The following is a 24417-nucleotide window of genomic DNA, read 5'->3' as shown; positions in this document are numbered from 1 at the left end:
CATGGAAACTATGGCTGGAGCAAGAGCAGGTATATCTCCATGGGGACCTCTTTTGGCAGGGAGGCTGCATAGCAGGCTTGATCCTAACAGTACCCCCCCTCAAGCCCCCCTTCCCTGGGTCCCATCGGGCAGGAGGATCTTAGACATTTGGGGTATAGCCAAGGTGAATCGGACTCTAGGAGTTATAGGAGACAAGGTCTGAATGAAAATATTTTAAAGTCCACTGAGAACACCTGGGACTGGATTGTAAGAGTCTGGCTTTTTTAGGAGCAAAGTTGGTGGACTAAAGTCTCTCAAAGGCAATGCTGCAAGACTGGAATCCCTCAGAGACAAATTTGTGGAACTGACTGACTGGGGCTCCTCCCGCAGCGGCATGGCTAGTATGGCAGACTGGGACTCCTCCTAGAGCAGCCTGGCTGGTATATCAGACTGGGGCTCATTCTGGAGCAGCATGGCAGACAGGCTTCTCCTGGAGTGAAAAGGCTGGCATGGCAGCCTGGGACTCCTCCTGGAGCAGAAAGGCTGGATTTGACTCCTCCCGGAGCAACCTGACTAACTTGGGTTCCTCTTGGAGTGGCATGGCTGACTGGGCTCCTCCTGGGGTGGCATAGCTAATTTGTGCTCCTCCCAGTGTGGCATAGCTAACTCGGACTCCTCCCAGAGTTTACAAGGGTGGACTGGGCTCCACCCAGAGCAGTAAGACTAACTTGGGCTCCTTCTGAAGTGATATGACTACAGCCACTATGGTAGCATTCACATCCTGGAGCGGATTGTTCAGAGAAGGATCTGGAACAAAACAAGAGACTAGAACATGGTTAGATTTCTCCCCAGATGGGGGTTCCTTTGCAGGCGAGTGAAATAGAAGGTCTGGGTTGGACCTGGATTCTATTTAATTAGAAAACTAGGCTCTGGGCAGGTAATTACCCTGATTGGCTGAGAGACATCTACAGAATCGGAACTGGGAATAGGCTCCACTAGTGAGATGGTCTTTAGGGTATCACCCACAAACTCAGCTTTAATTAGAGCAGGATTACCTGCAGGTGTAGGTTTAGGGCTCAGAGTAGAGAGATCAGCTTCTATCAAGTGCATGGAAGACACCGGGGCAGTAGAGTTGGGTTTTGCAGAATCCTCTTTTTCAGACACTGGTTTTAAAGGTAAGTTAACCCTGGCTGAAGATGAAATGCAGATAACTTGATCAGGCTTAGATGTGGGTAGTAACCTGGAAAGAATCAGATTGTGGTTTTTGAGAGCTGAAGTACAAAAATCATCATTTACAAAAATCATCATTTAATACTGCTCCTTTTTAACTTGATTGCAATGTTCCTCCCCCACTAACCTCTGCTGATAGGTATTACCTTCAGAAAGAATTAAAACAGGTAGCTTTAGTACTTGATCATGATATTTTTCTTTTTCAGTGTCTGGTACTGCAAATTAACTACAGGGTGATCTAGAGATCTCTGAGTCCCTGTTAAGTGAAACCAAGGTGGGAACAGGTTTTTCTTGCAAGGTTTTTTTTCTGCTGTTTTTAATTGTAATGGACAAACAGGAATCCTTTAATACAGAAGTTACTTTTACCCCTTGATTGTAGCATTCCTCCCTCACTGGCTTAGGCTGAGGGAGCTGGTCTTTAGAAGAGACTATGGACTATAGTGAGGCTGGTTTGGAAGTAGCACAGGAAAAACAGGTTACTTACAAATTGGCTGTTTTCTTCATAGCATTTTCCACATCTACAAAAGGGGCTGGAAGGATTAGGAAGACTGCAATGATAACATACCAGTCCTGAGAGGCTATAGCTTTGGCATTTAGAACAAACCCAGTAGAGAACTGAGTGTTCAAAAGAATTAGAAAGATTTTTACTTGTCAGGCAAGGAGTCTTGGACCCATTCCTGTGGGGTCGGTATGACCTTGTCATTCTGTCATAACTGGAGTCTGGCTAAAGATGGAGAACTCCCACAGAGGCAGTACAGGACATCAAGGCAGGGCAGAGAGGATCTTTTGTCTGTATCAGCCACCTCTCCCACAGGTTGAGCCTTTGTATTTGTGCAGGCTGAAGCAGGAATCAAGGTGCAGGCTGAAACTTGGAGACACAGGCTGGAGACTGAGGCAAGGCAGGACTGGATACTGAGGCAATGCATAACTAGAGACAAGGGCTGGGCAGACTGGGAGAAAGCAAGGTACTGGTAATACAGGGAATGGATACCAGGGACAGGACTAGGTATGGTAGGACTAGGCAAGAAAGAGCTAGAAAGCCTGGAGGCCACAGGACTAGGCAAGACAGAGCTGGAATGCCCAGAAGCCAGAAGACTAAGCAAGACAGAGCTGGTAGGCCCAGAGGCCAGAGGACTAGACAAGACAGAGCTGGAAGGCCTGGAGACCACAGAGCAAGATCAGATAGAATGGCCAAGCAGGGAGCCGAGTAGATTCGACAAGTCATCAGGTATTGCAAGAGTCAGGGCTATATAGACCAAACCCTGATGAGTCATGAGCTCATGGAGCCATGGAGTCCTCTGGTGGCAGGGAGGCTGCATAGCAGGCTGGATCCTAACAATACATACATAATTCAACATAATAGAGATGTAATGCCTTTTTGTAGTCCCACCAGAATGAAATGTATTTGTAACTCTATATTTATTTTACATTTGCACAGTTTAAAAAAAACCCACACAAAATCTTTTTTTTTTCCTGCGGTTCCAATCTATATTACATTATTCCTAAATCTATCTCTTTTGAGCCACATGATTCCATGTTCCAGAAGTTCCTTTTCACTGAAAAATGCTTACTTACTTTACATGATTTATATATTTGAGATATTTAAATATTTCTATCATATTCCTCTTCCCCATGTCTTCATCTAGGATTTGCATCTTTAGATCCTTAAGTCTCACTTCCTAGTCTTATGATGCAGGCTGTGCATCATTTGGATAGCGCTTCTCTGAGCTGCCTTTAATCTGCCTTTATCCTTCAAGAGATCCATTCTCCAGAACTGGACACAATACTCCAGAAGAGTTCTTACCATTGCCCTGTACAGAGGCAGTCTTACCATCTTTTTTTTTCTACTGTTAATACCTTTCCCTATGTACCTTAGCATTGTTCCAGCTCACACCACTGCCTTTCTGTAATCTTTTACTACCTTGAGGTCATCATACATGATCACCCCAAAATTTGTTCCTTGGTGCCCATCAGTATCTCATCCCTCATTCCAATCAAGTACTGCTGTCATGTATTTTTTGTATCCCAAATCTATGAACACAAGAATATGCAGGGTCAGACCAAAGGTCCATCAAGTCCAGCATCCTGTCTCCAACAGTGGCCAGTCTGGATCATTAGGAAGCACTGGCAAATTCCAAAGAGTAGATCCATTATTTGTTAATCAATCTCAGAGATAAGTGGTGGGTTTTCTTGAGACCTCCAGGAATTTATCCAAAATCCTTTTAAACCCAGCTTTGCTAGATGCCCTGATTATCATCCAGCAACAAATTACACAGCTTAAATGTGCGTTGTGTGATAAAATACCTTCTCTAATTTTAAATCCTACTACCTGTTAGTTTCATGGAGTGTCCCCTAGTTCTATTACTAATTGAAAAGGTAAATAACTGTTTCCTATTTCCCTGTACCACCCCATTAATGATTTTATAAACTTTTATCATATCCCCTTTCAATCTTCTCTTCCCCAAGCCTAATAGCTCTAACCTGTTTTGCATTTCTTCATAAGGGAGCCGTTTCTCCCCTCTTACTGCTTGTTGCCCCTCTTTGTACGTTTTCTAATTCCACTGTGTGTTGAGATGGGTTCAACCAGAGCTGCATGCGGTTACACCATTGATCAATGCAGAGTTATTCAGTTATATTCTCCATTCTTTTCCAAATAATTCCTAATATTCTTCTTGTTTGTTTTTACCACCACCGCAAACTGAACTGAGAATTTTAACTTATTGTTCATAGTGGTTCCGAGATCCTTTTCCTGGGTAGTTACTCCTTATACAGGACCCAGCACTGTATATTTATAGTTAAGATTATTTTGCCTATGTGCATCACTTTGCACTTGTTCGCATTCAGTTTCAACTGCCATTTAAATGCCCTGTTCCCGAATATCACAGGATCCTTCTGCAGGTTTTCGCAATCTGTTTGTGCTTTAGCCACTTTGAATATGTTTATGTCATCTGCAAATTTGATAATTTCACACATTGCTTCCTTTTCCAGATAGTTAATGAATAAGTTAAACACTGGTTCACTATTTCCTGTTCTCCATTGGGAAAACTGACTGTTTAGTCCTGCTAGTCTACAATGTTTACAGTTGAATTTTAATTGCAAACTTGACCATTCCTTAAACTTTTTGATCATGCCTCATGTTTTCTGCTCCATCTGGAGTGTCTACCATGTTACAAAGTTTTGTTTCATCTGTAAAAAGACAATTTTTCTAGCAATCCTTATCTTGTATCACTGGTAACATTATTGAACAGAATTGATATAAAACTGATCCTTAAGGCACTCTGTATGAATTGCAGTCCATAGCCTCTATTGCTTTCCTCTCAACTAGTTTCTGACCAAGTTAAGATGCAAAATACATCTTAAAAATGAGAGAGTCTCTTTTGAGATGTGGGATGTTTAGTTAGTTGATTTACTATTGGAATGAATTATGATTTTTTTATCTACTAGGTAAAATTAGATCTCATATTAATATCGATTCTCCATACGTGTATGAAATAATAATGTGAAATAATGAAATCATTTTAAAATTGAATTAATAGTCTTAAAGATGATGAGCAGATTTAATTGCTATGGTGACCTAAGGTGGGTTCCATTTTTTTAAATATGCTGACCACATCTTTTTTTTTGTTATAAGCAAACTACACTACCTGTGGCATCATTAATTCATTCTAACGGAAATTAAAATTAATAATCTGATAATTTTGGTTCATGTTTTAAATAATGAAGCTATAAATTCTGAAATCTTATGCTGTGGATTAGATTTATGTTTGCTATGCTATACATTTTTCCTTTTTCTTTTATTAGGAAACCAACTTAGAGAAACTTGCTTTGCCATGGTTGATATCAGGAAGAAATCTGACCAAGCAACCTGTAAGCCTTGTAGATCTTTGCTATGGAAAGATGGAGAACTTGAACCTACACTATGTGGTAACTACTGTTGTAAACATCATAAATGTTAAATATTGAGGAAGTTTTTCTCTTTTCTAGCTTTATAACAGACTTTGTGTCTGTCTTTCTTGTTTAAAAAATATTGCAAGTCTTCCATTTCTTAATCTTTCTACTTATTATATGTACTGGTTATAAAGGACAACAATCTCCCTGTTAAATGTTTATAATTCATTACTTTTGTCACAGCACTCAATATACTGTGCATAAACCTTGTTATCCTTTCTGGATATACAAGCTGCTTGATTGAAGTCTGTCTCCTATTGAAAAAAGGTAGGACATGAAAAGAAAATTTTAAAACATAGGTGGTGAAACTTAAGGGTAAGAGGCGAAAAACATCTGCCCATACTTCAGTCTTCATATCACCTCATTTATATACTCCCTGAAATACTTATTCATCTCAGTGCAGGATTCAATGGGAAAACCCTGGGCAATAACACACGTAAAAAAAAATCCTGCTCAGTACAGTTAAATAGATTGTCTATGCCTTAGCATGTTGCTGTGACTGAGGAATTGCTGGTTTGTAAAAACCAACATGTGTACAAATGTAACAACCCAAAACGTACAAAATTCTTTCACTTGAAATAATGTTACTGTAAAGAGTATCTTGGATTCACAATGTGAGAATATGGAGGAAAAAAAGACCTCAGAAATCTGGCATACTATGTTTGTCAACTTTAGTATGGCAGTGTTTTTCTAATCTTTGGTCAAAAACCTCCAACCAACCTATTTTTATTCAATTTCCATCTATGCAATTTTTTTTTAAATCATTTTTTTGTATAAAAGATAAAACTTACCTTGTAATGACTGTCCTTTTCTGGCAAATCAAAAGTCCCCAGCAAAAGCTACCACCGATGTTGGCCAATCAATTCACCATTAGGCTGCCTCAGGGTGGAACTTAAACTTTTTGCTGCCAATCCAATTTCTCTTCCCACGGGGAGCAATGCTCTCACCGCTAAGCGGTGGGAAGAGAATTTGGATAGCATAATTACCTTAAATCTTCATCACTGCTCTGTCAATAGGTAATAAAGAAATTTTATAGTCAGGGTAACATGATCTTTCTCCTGTAAACCATCCACCATTCATACTGCTGTATTCTGAAGAATTTGTAGTCGTCTGATCTTTTTTTGAGGTAGGCCTACATAAACCATATTACTAAAGTCCAGTCTAGACATGCATTTCTCAACCTCTGTACTGCTGTCATGGTTTCACAACCTCGCAGCTCTGTTCCACATGTCAAACACAGGTTAGGAAGGGTAAGCACTGTCAGGCTGATGCAATACAGTGCCCTGTGGGCAGCGCACAGCTCACGTGCAATTGAATGTGCATTTTGGATGCACATCCATAACCCCAGATGCTAAACGGGAGTTAGCACGACCAAAACGCGCATCCAATCGCACACGTAGCTAATAGTGCTCATCACATGTAAATTCATGTTGATGAGGCTATTAGCTATTTCCCCCAATGCAAATAAAATGTGCGCCTGACGTGCACATTTTTACTCTCTAAAATTATCACCTGTCTCGGAGCAGGTGTTAATTTTTGAGGAGCTCAAAAAGTGTACAGACAAGCAGAAAATTCTGATTTTCTCTATTTCCTCCAACTTAATATCGTGGCGATATTAAGTCAGAGGGACTGAAAAATTAGAACTCTCCAAAAAAAAAAAAAAGTGCCGTGGTCAGGTAAGGAAAGGAGATGCTGAATTAATGAGCATCCATTTTCCTATTCTGTGGCTTTGCACAGGTTAGGAAAATGGATGCTCGTAAAATTGACAGCCACCTCTCCTGGGTGCCCGCTGCAGAGGAAGCACTAGGGGTGCATAATTTCCCCTAGTACCTTCTTTTTACCGTGGCACCCCATTTGCATATTGCATCAGGTGCCCCGAAGAGGTCAATCAGCGCATGTTAGGAGAGGGGTGCTCAATCATGAGCTACCGTTTTCCACATGCCGATATTGCACCAGCCTGTGTGTGCATTGGAACCTTATCTGACACCACAAGGGCTTTATCCACTGCATTTCCCTTTCTGCATCCCTGCAATCATACCATATTAGAAGGGATTCTGCTGTCGTGCATCCTACTCTTACAAGCTCTTTGCTATCTTCTGTACTACATTCATCATATATATTGGAATATTTGCCTCTAGCATGCCCTGCATATTTCTTTCCATCACTGCTTTGAACGAGGAAACATGCCAGTACGCGGAGAAACTTAGAAAAATGTCAATAGAAAAAGACCTTATGGCTCATCCAATTTGCCCATTCGTACAATTAATTTAGTATTATAATTCTCATCACTTCCTTAGAGATCCCCTGTATTTATTCAATGCTTTCTTGAATTCAAATACTGTTTTTGTCTCCACCACCTCCTCTGGGAATCTGCTGCATGCATCCACCATCCTCTCTGTAAAAATATATTTCCTAAGATTACTCCTGAATCTACCCCCTTTCACCCTCATCTCATGATCGCTCGTTTTAGAGCTTCCTTACCATTGAAGAAGGCTCACCCCCTGTACATGGAAACCTTTGAGATATTTGAATGTCTTTATCATATCTCCCCTATCTCGCATTTCCTATAGGGTATAATTACCCCCAGGTTTCACTCTTCCTTTGTGCTTAGAATAATTTCACCCCCAATACTGTATCTTTCCCTTGAGTTTTTGAATCCTAAATGCATTACTCTGCAATTTTAGCATTAAATTTTAGTTGCCAGACCTTAGACCATTCCTCAAGCTTATCTAGATCCCTCCTCAAGTTTTACACTCCTTCCTGGCTGTGTACCCCTGTTACAGATTTTGGTATCATCGGCAAAAAGACAAAATTTCCCAAAATCCCTTCCATATGTCGCTTATAAAAATGTTGAAAATAACCAACCCAATCTCTGAGGCACACCAGTAGTAACAACCCCCTACTCAGAGAAAACTCCATTAACCATTACCCTTTGTCACCTCCCACTCAGCCAATTTCTAACACACAGGCCGATACAGTAAAGTCCGCGAGAGAGCAGGCGAACGCCCGCTCTCCCGGCGCGCACACCAGCCACTCGCCGGTGCGCGCGATTCAGTATTTAAATTAGGCCCTGCGGTAAAAACAGGCAAAAGGAGGCGCTAGGGACACTAGCACGTTCCTAGCGCCTTTTTGACAGGAGCGGTGGCTGTCGGCGGGTTTGACAGCCGATGCTCAATTTTGCCAACGTCGTTTCTCGAGCCCGCTGACAGCCACGGGCTCGGAAACCGAATGCCGGCAAAATTGAGCGTCCTGTTTTCGGCCCGACAGCCGCGGGCCAAATTCAAATTATTTTTTTTTAACTTTTTTTTACTCTTCGGGACCTCCGACTTAATATCGCCATGATATTAAATCGGAGGGTGCTCAGAAAAGCAGTCTTTTAATAAACATTACCCTATATCTAATTATAAATTGATTTTCCTTGCATCTGTGATTCACTATATCGTCAGTGCTTAAGTTATACATGTTATGTATGGCAGTGACTTCAGACGTGTCTACAACCAACTGCTTAAAATCAATAAATAATAAAAATGCTCAAAAAAACTGCTCAAAAAAACTAGTGTCACTAATATAAATTCTAATATAAATTCTAAATAACATTCCATAGAATAATAAAAAATTAATTGAGTGCAAACGTACTATTATGGACCGAATTTAACCTTACATCAAACCCGGAGAATGGCAAGCCTAAGAAAATACATTTAAACTCACTGAGGATTTGAGAAAAAAGACACATTGGCACAATAAAATTTGAATGTCCGGCAATTGTATTTTAAAATAATAGTGACCCTTTATCTTATATATTTATACCTTTAGTAGACCAGCATACAGCTACTTGCCGTTAAAGCATATGTTGTGTAAAACTCAGACTAGCCGCCTCGCGGCATAATTATACACCACCGCGCATTCTAGTGCTCGCGATAACTAACGCCTGATTTTAATCAACTATGTCACTAGTGCTGGACTTATAAATGGTACATATGACAGTACTCTTCAAGCGTGTCTAAAACCAACTACTTAAAAGCGAAGTGCCATTAAAATAAATTCTAAATGATATTCCAAAAAACAATAAAAGTTAAATCCAAACGCACTATATCAACTGGCTCACATTTATCCACGTTTATTTATGCCCTCAAAAAATGTAGCAAACTTGTGAGTTAAGACTTCCCTTGGCTAAGTCCATGTTGGCTTTGTCCCATTAAACTATGCTTATCTATATGTTCAGCAATTTTGTTCTTTATGATTTTTTTTCTACCATTTTGCCTCTCACAGACGTCAGACTCACTGGTGTGTAATTTCCTGGATCACCCCTTGATCCCTTTTTAAAATTGGTGTTACATTGGCAAACTGCTAGTCTTCAGGTTCCATAGATGATGTTATTGATGGTTTACAAATTTCCTTAGCAGGTCGGCAATTTCATTTCTCAGTTCTTTCCTCTATCTGGAATGTATAACATCTGGTCCAGGTAATTTGCTACTCTTTAGTTTGTCAATTTGCCCTAGTACATCTTCCAGGTTCACTGAGATTTGTTTGAGTTCCTCTGAACCATCACCTTTGAATATCATTTCTGGCATGGGTATATTTCATACATATTCCTCAGTGAATACTGTAGCAAAGAATTCATTTAGTCTCTCTGCTAAGGCTTTCTCATCCCTAAGTGCTCCTTTTACCCCTTCATCATCGAATAGTCTGACTCCCTCGCAGGCTTTTTACCTCGAATGTACCTGAAAAAGTTTTTATTATGAGTTTTTGCTTCCATGGCAAGCTTCTTTTCAAATTCTCTCTTTGCCTTCCTTATCAATGCTTTGCATCTGATTTGCCAGTGCTTACTGTTTCCTGTTTTCTTCATTCGGATGCTTTTCCATTTCATGAAAGATGTTCTTTTAGATATTATACCCTCTCTCACCTCACCTTTCAACCATGCTGTAGTTGTTTGTCCTTTCTTCTACCTTTTCTAATGCGTGGAATACATCTGTTCTGGGCTTCCAAGATGGTATTTTTAAACAACATCTGTGCCTGAGCTAAACTCTTAACCTTTGCAGTTACTTCTTTCAGTTTTTCCTAAACATTTTTCTTAATTTATCATAGTCATCTTTTTGAAAGTTAAATGCTGTCATATTATATTTCTTTTTTGTGCGCTCTCCAGTTATTAAATCAAATTTGATAATGTTGTGATCACTATTACCAAGTGTCTCCAACATTGTTACCTCTTGCACCAAATCCTGTGCTCCACTAAGGACTATATCTAAAATAGTTTCCCCTTTTGTTGGCTCTTCTACCAGCTGCTCCATGAAGCAGTCATTTATTTCATCTAGGAACTTTACTTCTCTAGAAAGTTCTTATGTAACATTCACCCAATCAATACTGGGGTAACTGAAATCACCCCAGATAAGGAAGTCAACAAGTTTGCACATGAACTACACCAATTTTCAGAACAAACTTATGTGCATATGTTGCTCTGAAAATTAGTCTATCAAAAATACTTTCTAATTTGTGTGCAGGAAATTTTCTTAAAATGTATGCACATACATTTGAAAATAATAATGAAAGAATGCAGTCAAAACCCCTCCCCATCTCTGCCACAGGGAATGCCTCCACTCAGTCTGGGTACACTTACAAGCATACAGGACACACCTGTGTAAGATTACCCACATTTTGGGTAGACAATGTTGTAAGACATCATTTCCGCAGGTAAAGCAATTTTGCCCATGGAAATGTCTTTGAATATTACTACTTTCACTATGTAACCAAGGATGCACATGCAAAAAAAAGAATATAACAGAGGACACTGCTTAAAGCACAGAAAGAAAAATGCCATAGTTCACACAGACACTCTCTTAGAGGCACAACAGAACGGGATCAGAGAAGGTAGCATGCACTTCGTAAAACTGACTCAAACGACAGACACAAATAAGACAATGAACCTAACAGGTACCACAACAGATTTCTAGGTACAGACTGACACCATCTAGAGAGTCACTTGGAGATACACATACCTGACAATTGATGAACACCATCAGATATGTTCAGGGAAATACTCACTAATTGGATGTCCTCTGCAAGCTGAAACTTGTCCTCTAGTCATTAGGCAACATTTACCCTCCTCCCTGTGATTGTCTACCTCCTAGTATCTGAAAGGCAATTATCCCACTGATCCTCAGACCAAGAACTGTCATCACACAAGGTATGGGTTGATTTGAAAAGCATCTATATATAGATAGATATATCTAGAAAGAGAGAGAATATACTCATTAGTGAACTGAGTCCAACTAGAGCAAAACAAAATATTAGAGATATGACTCACTCTCACTTTGGAAGCATACATTGGACCTCTCAACAAGGTGTGATCCTATCCTTCTCACGCAAAAATACAGGAAACAAGATATGCTAGACTTACCATAGTTGGCAGGAAGATCTACTGGAGGAAGATCAGCAGGCAGTGGTTATGAGTTTTAGCAGTGCTGAGCTTATGTCCATTTTTGGTTCTCATTTAGAAAATAAGCATGAGCAAGTGATGACTGCATGTTTATTATATGTTCAGTGTCACTGCTGAGGTGGCAAGTTACCAGCATTTAAAGGGCCCACAGATGACTATGTTGCCAAGATATAGCTGACAGCCATTCTGGGCTTTGATTATAAACAGCAGAGTAAGAGTAAAAGAGAGTGGCAACAGTCACCTCTTCAGCCTTTCTGATGTATCCATTGGTGTGCATAGTGCATGATTACTTCAATGACAATATCTGGAAAAATTAAGAGAAGCTGGGAAAGAGGTCAGGAATGTAAAATTACAAATAGAAGAAAAATATCAAACATGGTAAAACAGGGTCACAAAACTTTTTTTTTTTTTTTTTTTTAAGATAGTGATAGAAGGAAGTGCAAAGGTTGGACTGTCAGACTCAAAGGTGAAGGGGAGGAATATGTAGAGGCTGATGAGCAAAAAGCAAAATTGCTTAAATATTTCTGTTCAGTGTTCACTGTGGAAGGGGCTGGAGCAGGACCACATAAAAGATTGGTAGTGAGGTAAACCTCAATCGATTTTTCAGAACAGTGTTTTTGTAAAAAAATGAAGACATCTTTATTATATGTTACCACGCATTTACACAGGTATCTTAAAAGAAACTTAGCCCCAATTGTATTAGCTTCCTGTCTTATCAATAAAAAGGCTTTTCTCCTCTCCTGTGTTATTTTTGCTAAATCAGGAAATATTTGGACACGTTGTCCTAAACCATCATTGGCCCTTTTCGTTAGTCCATCAAATGGTTTAAATACCTCCACCAGTTTGCTTTTTTGGCAGCTTCATTTTGAAATATGCGAAGACGCTGAGAGGAGTTTCACCCGCAGAAAAATATGTATGTTTTTTCCAACAAAGAGTTTTTTATAAGTATAATCGTATATATAACACATCATTGGCATTCAGAACAACGTGGATTTTTCTGGTAGGATAGTTATATTATTACTACGATTTGCATCCAGTTATTTGAAAATATATTACTTAGAATATAGCACAGAACCATTGCTAGTCATCAAGCCCATGAAATAAAGGTATCTAGTCATTTAAAATAAGACTGCGAGCTCGATGAGACAAAGTTTGAATGTATTTCTCTCAGATGGACATAAACATTCTCCAACTTTTCAATGAATTACAAAATAATATATTATCCATCTGCATTATTTTATGTAATAGATTCCTCCAATGCCAAAAAGAAGGTACATCAGATCTTCTCCAATGCATTAAAATTTGTTTCTTTACATATGCACAAGCTTTTTTAACCAGCAAACGATTACCTGGTCCTCATATGACCAATGTTGGGAAATTATCAATAAGCATTATTATCGGATTCAAAGGAATATGTATCTCTAGTAGATCGTCCAGATAAGCCATAAGCTTGCCCCTAAAACGTTTCATAGGCAGGCATGACCAGAAAGCATGAGATAAATTACCAATATCTTGATTGCGTTTTTCAAAAATCTCAATGTGAGATAAATGGGCCTTAAAAGCCAGTTGTTGGGATACATAAGCTCGACTGAGAAATTTATATTGCATTTCCCGAAAATACATATTTACTGACAGTTCTGACAAATGTTTAAAACCGGATTGTAGAATCTTTGGTTGACTATTAAAAACCCTTTCCCTGTTCCATCTATCAGCTGATATTTGATAAGTATTGATCTCAGTAAGTTTCATTAGAGCTTTGTGAATTTTAGACAGTGATAAACATTTAACATCTTCAAAAAGAAAAAAATTCATCATAAAATCAATAATGGAGGAATGTAAATTTGCCCTAGGTAGCGACTCAATATAATGTCTTAATTGTAAATAATGAAAGTAGTGACTATCATCCAGCCCAAAACTAAATTTCAAACCCCCAAAGAATAATATCTGACCCACCTCATCTAATACATAAAACAATTGAGTAATACCTCTATTCATAAATGAACGAAACTCAACAGAGTCCATTCCTGGAGAGAACTCTGAGTTCCCCTGTACGAGCAAAAGAGGAGAGCAATGTACTGGCATTCCAAAAACTTCGATAACCGAACCCATGCCCATCTTAATGGGGGCAATCAAGATACTATGCAAATAAAGTTTTGGAAGCTGTTTAGGCTGTGCATGTAAGATATATCGCAAGTCTAAAGGAGACACCAAAGCTTTCTTTCCCTGAATGTTCACGTAACATGATTTATCTGATTTCCAATCCCTAATGATTCATAAAAGACTCGCATGGTTATACATCTGTAAATTTGGAAGTCTCATTCCACCATGGGTCCAGTCTCTTTTTAACCAATCTAAAAGTATCCTAGGCTATTTCCTCACCAAATGAATTCCCATAATAAAGTGTTCAGGAGTCTTTTATCTCTTCACTTCAACTGCATAGGTGGATTTTGAAGAACATAAAGCCACTTTATGATTCATCCTCCCAAAGATAATGGTAAATCCCACCAAGCTTTCAGCTTGTCTCTGGAGATTGCCACCAATTTGGAAATATTCAAATCATAAAGGTCCATCAGATCCAAAGAGATTTGTAAAACAAGATATCTAAAAGTTTTATCAGCCCATCTCAATGGAAATCAGTCCCACCAGGCTCCTTGTAGTGTATCTGGACATGCCAACACTTCAGATTTATCTGTACTCAGTCTTAAGCCAGAAAAACTTCAAATTCACCAAATTTTTCCAACAGAACATTGAGGAACTGAATTGGGTCAGTTAAAAAAAAATAAAAATGTCATCTGCGAAAGCCGAATACTTAAACATCTGTGTTCCCAGTAACTTTCCTTTTACATCTCTGAATTCTGGATAAAAGCCAATAGGAATTCCAATGATAATAAGAATAAGAGAGGGGAACATGGGCATCCCTGTCTAGTTCCCTGATTTATCGGAAATACTTCCGAATGCATACCATTTTGCCACAATTACTGCTTTGGGTTGATTTTATAATAACTTAATTACATTGTAAAAACGGCCCCCCAACCCCATATGGTCTAATAGAAAAAAATAAATAACCTTATTCTACCCTATAGAATGCCTTTTCGGCATCAAAACTGACCCGGACAGATAATCTTGAGGAGAAGCACCGCTAAGTAGTCTGTCAATATTTTAGAGAATAGCTTTTGATCAAAATTTAAAAGGGAGATTGGTCTGTATGAGGACAGAGAAAGAGGATCCTTCCCAGATTTTTGTATCACTGTAATGTGCGTTAAATTGACATGTACTGGATGTTCACGTTTATCTATCAAGGCATTATAGACCAAAATCAATTGGACTGAGAGAGAATCCAAAAAAATCTTTAAAAATTCTGCACTATATCCGTCTGGGCCAGGAGTCTTAAAATGCTTATGTTAGGATCAGTTAGTGTGTGGGCCCTGGGCCGAGGTGAGAGATGGTACTGCCCACAGGGAGGAGCCCTGTGAGCCTCACCGTCGGGAGGCGAAGTCTCAGTGACGTCAGACATACAGTATCAGTCTAGAGTCTTTATTAAAGAGAAAGATTGACACAGCCTGTGGAGCGGGGGGGGGGGGGGGTGTGCGCCAGAGAGAGGAGGTCTTACAGACCCAGAGACACAGGGTCCATAGATGGGAGAATGCCTCGAGTGGATACTTCCGTAGAGTAGATGATGATCCGCAGAGAGAGCTACACTGGTGATGTCTTCAGTAGAGATGGTAGTGGCCCACGGGGCGGGGTATACCGAAGAAGGTCCTCAGCTGAGTCGTAGTGGTCCACAGAGCAGGGTACACCAATGAGGTCTTTAGTAGAGATGGTAATGGTCCGTGAAGTGGGGTACTCACGGTGAAGGACCTCAGTAGAGATGATAGTGATCCGCAGAGCAGGAAGCAACAGCGAGGTCCTCAATAGAGTTGGTAGTGGTCCGCGAAGTGGGGTACACCAGAGTAATCCTTGGTAACACATGTAGTAGTCTGCAGAGCGGGGTACTCACAGAAAGAGTAGTGAAGATTCCAGGGAAGCCCCGGGGAACGGGGCAGGCAGAAGTCCCAAGCGGTAGGCCCTCCGAGGAGCGGATAGCCAAGACGAGGAAAGGGCCCCCGAGGAGCGGGCACCCTAGACGTCTATGCCTGGAAGCAGGAACTGGAACGCAGGTCCTCTGAGAGTGAGGTGGATTTAGCAAGAAGGGTTCTCTATGCCAAGTCGTCGGTAGGCAGGGCCACCTGGCTTAAATATCCTGGAGGGATGATGTCATCCAGAGGGGACGCCCCTGAGGTTCCCACCATAACGGCTTTAAGGCTGGCCCGTGCGCATGCACCTAAGGACTTTTGACGGCAAGATGGAGGTCGGCGGCGTCTGTACCGCCCCGGAAGGCCTGGGAGTGGTAGGCAGGCCATTGGCAACTGGCGGAGGCTGCCAGTCTACCCCACGGATTCAGGGAAGCAAAGAAAGAGGTGAGCAAGAGTGGTCACAGCCATCTGCGACCAATGGGCGTAACAGCTTAGCTTGACAAATGCCCATTGCAATCTCCTTACTGTAATTGCTCTATTTAATCACAAATGGTCATCTGTGAATTTGGGAATCTTCAGCTTCTCGCAGACAATTTTACATTTTTCCAGATCCCAGCTTTCGGAAGAATAAAGTTTGGCATAAAAATTCTTAAAGCAATGAAGAATTGTTATGGTTATGAGGTGTTGGAGTGGATTCTTGGGTACTGCGATAGCCACTCCCACGGGGAGGAGCCCTGAGAGGAACTGCAGTACTAGGCTAGACTCTATACACGCAGACACAGAGTAGTATTTATTGTACAGCTTGATGGTACTGCCCGGGGGCGGACAGCAGTGAAGGTAGCCCACTGAAGTAGTCCAGGGGTCCTAAGCAGGGGAGACCAGTCTCACACTCGAGTAGGTGACAGATATTGTGGCGTAGCAGGGACAGGTCCCAGATGTAAACCCCAAGCACTGAAGCTGAATGTGAGACAGACTGAAAGTTTAGTACTCACTGAAGCAGAAGGCTGTATCATAGAAGGTCCTGGCAGGCAGAAGTTGCTCAGTGGCAGGCACCAGATTAGGGAAAGCAGGCCCTCGAGGAGCGAGTACCCGGTATCCCAAGATAGGTACCTGAAATAGAGCAGAAGGGCCCCCGAGGAACGGGTACCCAGGTTAGTGAAGAATACCCCGAAGGTCAGAGAGCTTCCTGCGGCAGCTGGGAAACGGCAGAGCTGCTTAGACCGGAGGCAATCCAATTCTTGCTAACTCAGTTTGTTAGCAAACGAAGGGCAGGCTATATACCAGGATGTGATGACGTCACTCAGAGGGGATGCCCCCGAGGTTTCCGCCATGACGTGGATATAGACGTGGGTGGTGTGCACGCGTGCACCCTAGGAGGCCCTCAGGAAAATCATGGCAAACACCGTCGCCGTTGCCGATCCGGGGACACTGGAGAGAGCAGCATGAAGACGCGGCAGCAGCCATCTTCCCAAGGCTTGAGGAGAAAGATGGAAGAAAGGTGAGGCACAGAGGTCGAAGCAGTCTGAGACCGATGGACGCAACAGTACCCACCTTCAAAGGGCCCCCTCCAGACCAACTACCTGGTCTAGGTTTTTGAGGATGCGATCAATGAAATTGACGAAGTATCTCTTTGTACATGATATTAGCCAGTGGTTCCCAAGGGTTTTCTTCTGGTCCGTATCCCTCCCATGACAGGAGGTATTCCCAAACTCTGCCTCTCTTTCTTACATCAAGGATGGCATCAACCTTATATTTGATGTCGTCTTCTGCATCAACAGGAGTAGGTTCAGGTGTCTTGTTGGAAAACTTGCTAAGAACAAGCAGTTTCAGCAGTGAAACATGGAATGCATTGTGAATTTTCATAGCTGGAGGGAGTCTCAGACTATAGGTGAGTGAGTCCAACCGTCGGAGAATAGGAAAGGGTCCGACAAAGCGTGGAGCCAATTGAGCAGATGGAAGCTTAAGTCTCAGATGTTTAGTAGAAAGCCAAACTTTATCTCCAGGCTGGAATTCAGGAGCCTTGCTTCGGTGAGCATCATAGCCTTTCTTTGCTCTTTGTCCTGCTTTTTGTAGCATCTCTTTAGTCTTTCTCCAGAGCTGCTGTATATTTTGGGCAGTAGATTGAGCTGCCGGGGACGACACAGAAAGTGGAAGTGGTAAAGGTTGTCATCCGTAGACCACTTCAAATGGAGTAGATCCAGTAGATGACGCTGGATGGGAATTGATGGCAAATTCAGCCCAGAGCAATAGTTCAGCACAGTCATTCTGTCGTGAACCGACATAGGCGCGGAGGAACTGTTTGAGAGTTCTATTCATTCTCTGTTTGGCCATTCGACTGAGGATGATACGCAGAGATGAAGTCAAGTGTGATGTCGAATTTCTTACACAAGGCTTTCCAGAACTTTGCTGTAAATTGAGCTCCTCTGTCAGAAAAGAAACAATATGTTTAGGCATGCCATGTAGGCAAAAGATGTGACTGATGAATAACTTAGCAAGTTCCATGGCTGATGGCAAGCCAGGGAGAGCCACGAAGTGAGCCATCTTCGAAAATCAGTCCACTGTAACCCAAATGGTATTGTTAGCTCTGAAAAGTGGCAAGTCCACCCCCCACCCCTTCCGCACCCCCCCAAACCTCCCATCCCTCTCTAACTTAGCCCCCTCTCTACTCCCTCACCTTGTATATTGAATGTACATAATAGAATGTTTATAGAATGTACATAACCCCTGCTTTTGTAAATAAACCCCCCCATATTCCCTCCTCTGTTCCCAGCATGCTCATATAGTTCCAAGTTACTGCCCTGCCCCTTCCCTCCCCTCCCCCCTAGTTATAATATCAGTTACAATGTAAAGCCCTGTTGGCTGAATTTGCTGTTGTCTGGAAACCGATGTGATGTCTCGTGCGAATGTCGGTATAGAAAAAAATGTTAAATAAATAAATAAATAAACACATTCTGTTGCAATATGGGTCCAGGGCTCATCCGGTGCTAGCAAGGGTTGAAGCAGGCCCAAGGACGCCCGGGCGGAGGTTTCTGTCTGGCACAATTGGAACAGGAGGCTATGTAAGCTAGAGTGTCTTCTTTCATGGTGGGCCACCAATAGTACTTTTGTAGCTTGGCCAATGTTCGCCGTTGACCAGGGTGTCCGGCCAGTTTTGAATCATGAGCCCATCTTAGCAATTTCTTTCTTAGATTGTAGGGCACAATGGTCTTGCCCGGGGGTACCGGATGTGTAGCTGTGAGAATCACTCTCTTCGGGTCAATAATATGCCGGGGTTCATCAGGTACGTCCTCTGAGAAGAAAGAGCGAGATAATGCGTCTTGTCACCAGGGCAATATTTCAGCAGAATGTCAAATCTGTTGAAGAACAGGGACCACCTCGCCTGTCTATGGTGGAGGCGTTCAGCATGACGGAGGTACTCCAGATTTTTGTGATCAGTGTAAACAGTAATCTGATGTTGTGCACCTTCAAGCCAGGGGCGCCATTCTTCAAATGCCATTTTTATTGCCAACAGTGCTTTATACCCAATGCCGGAGTTCTTCTCTGCTGGCGAGAAGCGTTGGGAAAAGAATGAACAGGGGTGCAAGATCTTTGAATCACCAGTCTGGCTTAGCACGGCCCCTATGCCTACATCAGAGGCATCGACTTCCATGATGAAGGGTCGAGTAGGGTCCGGATGGCGTAGACATGGTTTGCTTTGAAAGGCGTCTTTTAATTTCTGGAACGCAGTCACAGCTTCCGTAGACCAAGTAGCAATATTGGCTCCCTTTTTAGTTATTGCTGTTAATGGAACAGTCAATGAAGAGTAATTTTTAATAAAGGTCCGGTAGTAATTGGTAAATCCCTAAAATCGTCTTAGAGCCTTTAGGCCTGTGGGTTGTGGCCATTTTTGAATACTCTCAAGCTTCTGAGGGTCCATATGGAAACCATTGTTTGAGACAATGTAACCTAAGAAGGGCACAGATTCTTTATGAAATTCACATTTAGACAATTTGGCATACAAGCGGTTCTCGTGAAGTCTCTGCAGAACTCTTTTGACATCTTCCTGATGGGATTGCAGGTCCTGAGAAAATATCAAGATGTCATCTAAGAAGACAACGACACATTGGTAGAGTAAATAACGCAGAATATTGTTCATCATGTTTTGGAAGATAGCCGGGGCATTGCACAAGCTGAAGGGCATTACCAGGTATTCAAAGTGTATTAAAAGCTGTCTTCCATTCATCGCCAGAGCGGATACAAACTAAATTATATGCTCCTTTGAGGTCAAGCTTGGAGAATATCTTAGCTCCCTGTAGCCTATCAAATAGCTCCTAGATGAGTGGTAACGGGTAATGGTCCTTTATGGTGATCTCATTCAGACCTCTGTAGTCAATGCACGGATGTAACGTTCCGTCCTTTTTCCCCAGGAAGAAAAATCCTGCGCTGGCAGGAGACTTAGAAGGTCTTATGAAGCCTTTCTAGAGATTCTCCTGGATGTATTCCAACATCGCCTTATTCTCCACTACGGAGAGGGGGTAGAACCTTCCTTTGGATGGCCTCGTATTTGGCTTCAAATTAATTGCGCAGTTTGTGTGGAAGTAATACATCAGCAGCTTCTTTTGAGAATACATCTTGGTAAGATACATATTGAGGCGGCAACCCAGGCAACAATGGGGTAGTTGGCATGCATGGTATTGGAGAGATTTCCTTTAGGCATTTGCCATGACAGTCAGGACCTCAACGTGAAAGTTCCAAAGTGGTCCAATTGAATTGTGGCATGTGTTTCTGCAGCCAAGGTAGCCCAAGTACCAAAGGGTGCATGGCCTTCTCCAGCACAAAGAAGGAAATAGTCTCTGTATGAAGAGCATTGGTACGCAAGCTCACTGGTTCAGTAAGCAGGGTTACTTCACCCGGTAAGGGCTCTCCATGAATAGAGGACAATAGTAATGGAGGCGTCATAGTAGTGGTAGGCATCCGCAAGTGTTCCACTCGACTTTTCAAAAAGAAATTTCCCCCTGCCCCAGAGTCTACTAAGGCAAGGGTCTGATATTCCAAAGGCCCACAGATTAAAGATACTGGAAGAGAGAGTGGAGGAGAGGGTGCAGTTAGACCTAAGAAGAGACCTCCCACAGGACTTAGGTCTGCCAGTTTCCTGGAGATATAGGGCATGTTTGTACAGCATGACCAGCCTGTCCTCAATACATGCATAGTCCCAACCTCTTTCGGAATCGTCTCTCTTTGGAAGTCAGATGACTGTGGCCCAATTGTATTGGTTCTTCTTTGCCAGCAGCAGGCCCTGGGAGTGTAGGCCAGGGTACAGATTTGGCAAGAATCTCTCCCTGGAGTGGTTTTCTGGGACTCTTGACCTCTTGAACTTTGTCTCGAATTTGGCGATCAATCTTTGCTGCCAACTGTATAAGTTCTGCTAAGGTCTCTGACATCTCACGAGTCACCAGTTCATCTTTTAACCGGGAGTTCAGACCTTCAAGAAATAGGGTTTTCAGGCACCTAGGGGCCCAATGTAATTCTGAAGCCATCATCTTGAATTCAATGGCGAAGTCTGGTAAAGGTTTGTTACCTTGTTTTAGATGAACCAAAGTTGATCCTGCTGTCGAGTAGCGGGCAGGGTCATCAAATACAGACTTAAACAGTTCAAGAAAACCGGCAAGATCATTCAGGATAGGGTCATTGCACTCCCACAGCGGTGAGGCCCAAGCCAGCGCTCTTTCATCTAGATACGAAAGGATATAGGTGGTCTTGGCATACGCTGTAGGGAAATGGTTAGTTTGCAGAGAAAAGTGCATGCAACATTGATTAATAAATCCTCTACACTTCCAAACTTTACCCGCGAAGCGTGTCGGAGCAGAGAGAGGCACTGTAGACTTGATCATCACTTCTGGCAGTGTAACTTCTTTACCTGCGGCAGCCGGTGTATTCATCTGTGTGTGTAGCTGATTAAAGGCAACAGTCAAGTTGTCCAACAAATTCTGTTGTTCAGAGATTCGCTGGGCCAGGCCCGGAATGGCCTGGAAAGCGGTGAGCTGATCCGAATCCATGGAGTTAGCAATCTGTTATGGTTATGAGGTGTTGGAGTGGATTCTTGAATACTGCGGTGATGGCCACTCCCACGGGGAGGAGCCCCGTGAGGAACTGCAGTACTAGGCTAGACTCTATACACGCAGACACAGAGTAGTAATATTTATTGTACAGCTTGATGGTACTGCCCGGGGGGGGGGGGGGGGGGCAGCAGTGAAGGTAGCCCAATGAAGTAGTCCAGGGGTCCTCAGCAGAGGAGATCAGTCTCACACCCGAGTAGGTGATAGGCAGCGCGGCGTAGCAGGGACAGGTCCCGGATGTAAACCCTGAGCGCTGAAGCTGAATGTGAGACAGACTGAAAGGTTAGTACTCACTGAAGCAGAAGGCTGTATCGTAGATGGTCCTGGCAGGCAGAAGTTGTTTAATGGCAGGCACAAGATCAGGGAATGCAGGCCCTCGAGGAGCAAGTACCCGGCATCCCAAGTTAGGTACCTGAAATAGAGCAGAAGAGCCCCCGAGGAGTGGGTACCCAGGTTAGTGAAGAATACCCTGAAGGGCAGAGAGCTTCCTGCGGCAACTGGGAAGTGGCAGAGCAGCTTAGACCGGAGGCAATCCAATCCTTGCTAACTCAGTTTGTTAGCAAATGAAGGGCAAGCTAAATACCAGGATTTGATGATGTCACTCAGAGGGGACATCCCTGAGGTTCCCGCCATGACGTGGCTATAGACGTGGGTAGCGTGTGCGCGCGCACCCTAGGAGGCCCTCAGGAAAATCATGGTGAACACCGTTGCCATTGCCGATCCAGGGACACCGGAGAGAGCGGCATGAAGACGCAGCAGCAGCCATCTTCCCAAGGCTTGAGGAGAGAGAAGGAAGAAAGGTGAGGCACAGAGGTCGAAGCCGTCTAAGACCGGACACAAGAATTGCTTGATTAGAATTAGTCGGGCGCCCCTTCTCCGTCTTCATAGTCAAGACATATTTAGATCCCCTATTAGTCTTGATCAAATTGGCCATAAATTTCCCTGCTTTATTACTAAACTGATAAAGCTTACACTGATAAAACAATATACTCTTTGTAGTAATTGACGTATTAAGGAATTCATCGTTACCTGTATAGCTAAGTAATTTTCTTTGATAATAGTGGTATTTAATTTTAACAAAACACATTTGTCTTTCTGAAGTTGAGATTCCAATTGCAGTAACCTCTTATCAAGATCCTTCTTCCTATGGCCAACATATGAAATAATGTCACACCCTTAAGACCGTCTTTGCGGTATACCACATAGAAACATAGAAATGAAGGCAGAAGACCAAACGGCCCATCCAGTCTGCCCAGCAAGCTTCACACATTTTTTCTCTCATACTTATCTGTTTCTCTTAGCTCTTGGTTCTATTTCTCTTCCACCCCCACCATTGAAATATCTAGCTTGATTAGTTAGGGGTAGTAGGGTTAGTAACCGCCACAACAGTATTGGGTCATCTGTGTGAACTCTATTGTGGGTCTCATATTCTTTCCATTTATGTCTCAGGTAATTTTAGAATTGGAGATCCATCGCTAAATATTAAGGAAAATGCCATCTCTTAATCAGTTGATCTTCAGAACAGAAGGAAATCTGAATCCAGACCCGGGGCATGATCTGAAATCAGAATTTGATCAATACTAGTGTCAGTGATCCTAGAAAAAATATCTTGACTAACAAGGCTCTCGATAAGTTTGTGAAATCTTTTTCAAAAGATGAAGCTCCCTCCAAGCATCTACCAAATGTAAATTATCTTCCAAAAAAGCAATAACTCTGCCCATTGAACTTTTGTCGCCCTTGACCGGATGAGTCCAATCAAAAATCAGGTCTCTGACTATATTAAAATCCCCGCTCAATACCTAAATATTGTCAACATATGGTAGTAAATGACTATTAAAACTGAAAAAATGTATATCATGATTATTAGGAGCGTAAACATTACATAGAACTAATGGTTTATTATCAAAAATAGCCATAAGAATTAAATATATCCAATTAGGATCTTTTATCTTTTTCTGAATGATAATTGATACTCTTTTATGTATTAAAATTGCTACCCCAGCAGATCTTGAGAAGGCCGAAGCAAAATGAACTGCTCCCACCCAATCCCTTTTTAACTTAACGTGTTCTGAGTCACTCAAATGTGTTTCTAGTAAAAAAAAAAATAAAAAATATGTAGATTTCTTTTTTAATGAAATGAGGAGTTTAGCTAGCTTAACTACCAAATTTATCCCACAGACATTCCAGGTAATGAGTTTGACACTTTTTCACTGCATTTAATGAAATTTCCCCCAAAAGATAATTAACAGTCTGTGTAATCTGTCAAAAAAGGCTAGAGACCCTCCCAGCATAGGTCCCCACCCTACAGTATAGCTTTATTCTACTAATTTTTCCTGTAGTGCTTGTGAGGCAAAACAAATATTTGTTGACTCAGAACAAAATTAAAAACGTTCCCATCTCTCCCTTCCCGAGTTCCCAATTCTAACCACGTATAGTTCCCCATATTTTACCAAATGAGATAATGTTCCTTGCACACAACCAATCCCCATCAGCCATGATCCAGCTTAAAGAAACCAGTTGATGGTAACAAACCTAGGCTGCTAACGTTCTAATAAACACTAGAATGTGAAATATAGCAAAAATCTATATCAGTTAAGTTAAATGACAAAATCAGAGCTGCAGTAATAAAGCTCCAAAGTCAAACAATAAAAAACATATTTTCTGCTGTCGCCATGCTTCCTGCTTCTGCCTCATAGACTCCAGTGAGGCCTGTTAATGG

The 24417-nt window shown here is 42.0% G+C and overlaps 1 protein-coding gene across 3 annotated transcripts in view; it reads left to right on the top strand.

The window, feature by feature from the left end:
- LOC115073872 overlaps positions 1-24417 on the top strand; it is a 350431-nt gene that overhangs the window by 203348 nt on the left and 122666 nt on the right. For all 3 annotated transcript variants that reach the window (XM_029572796.1, XM_029572788.1, XM_029572807.1), the window contains one exon: positions 5011-5133. In XM_029572796.1, the coding sequence (XP_029428656.1) occupies positions 5011-5133 (123 nt within the window). The remainder of the gene's footprint in view (positions 1-5010; positions 5134-24417) is intronic.

This window comes from Rhinatrema bivittatum, chromosome 1 (assembly GCF_901001135.1).
Source record: "Rhinatrema bivittatum chromosome 1, aRhiBiv1.1, whole genome shotgun sequence".
In the NCBI taxonomy this organism is placed as follows: domain Eukaryota; kingdom Metazoa; phylum Chordata; class Amphibia; order Gymnophiona; family Rhinatrematidae; genus Rhinatrema; species Rhinatrema bivittatum.
Note: the sequence above shows the minus strand (reverse complement) of the source record. Positions and strands in the feature narration are given on the sequence as shown.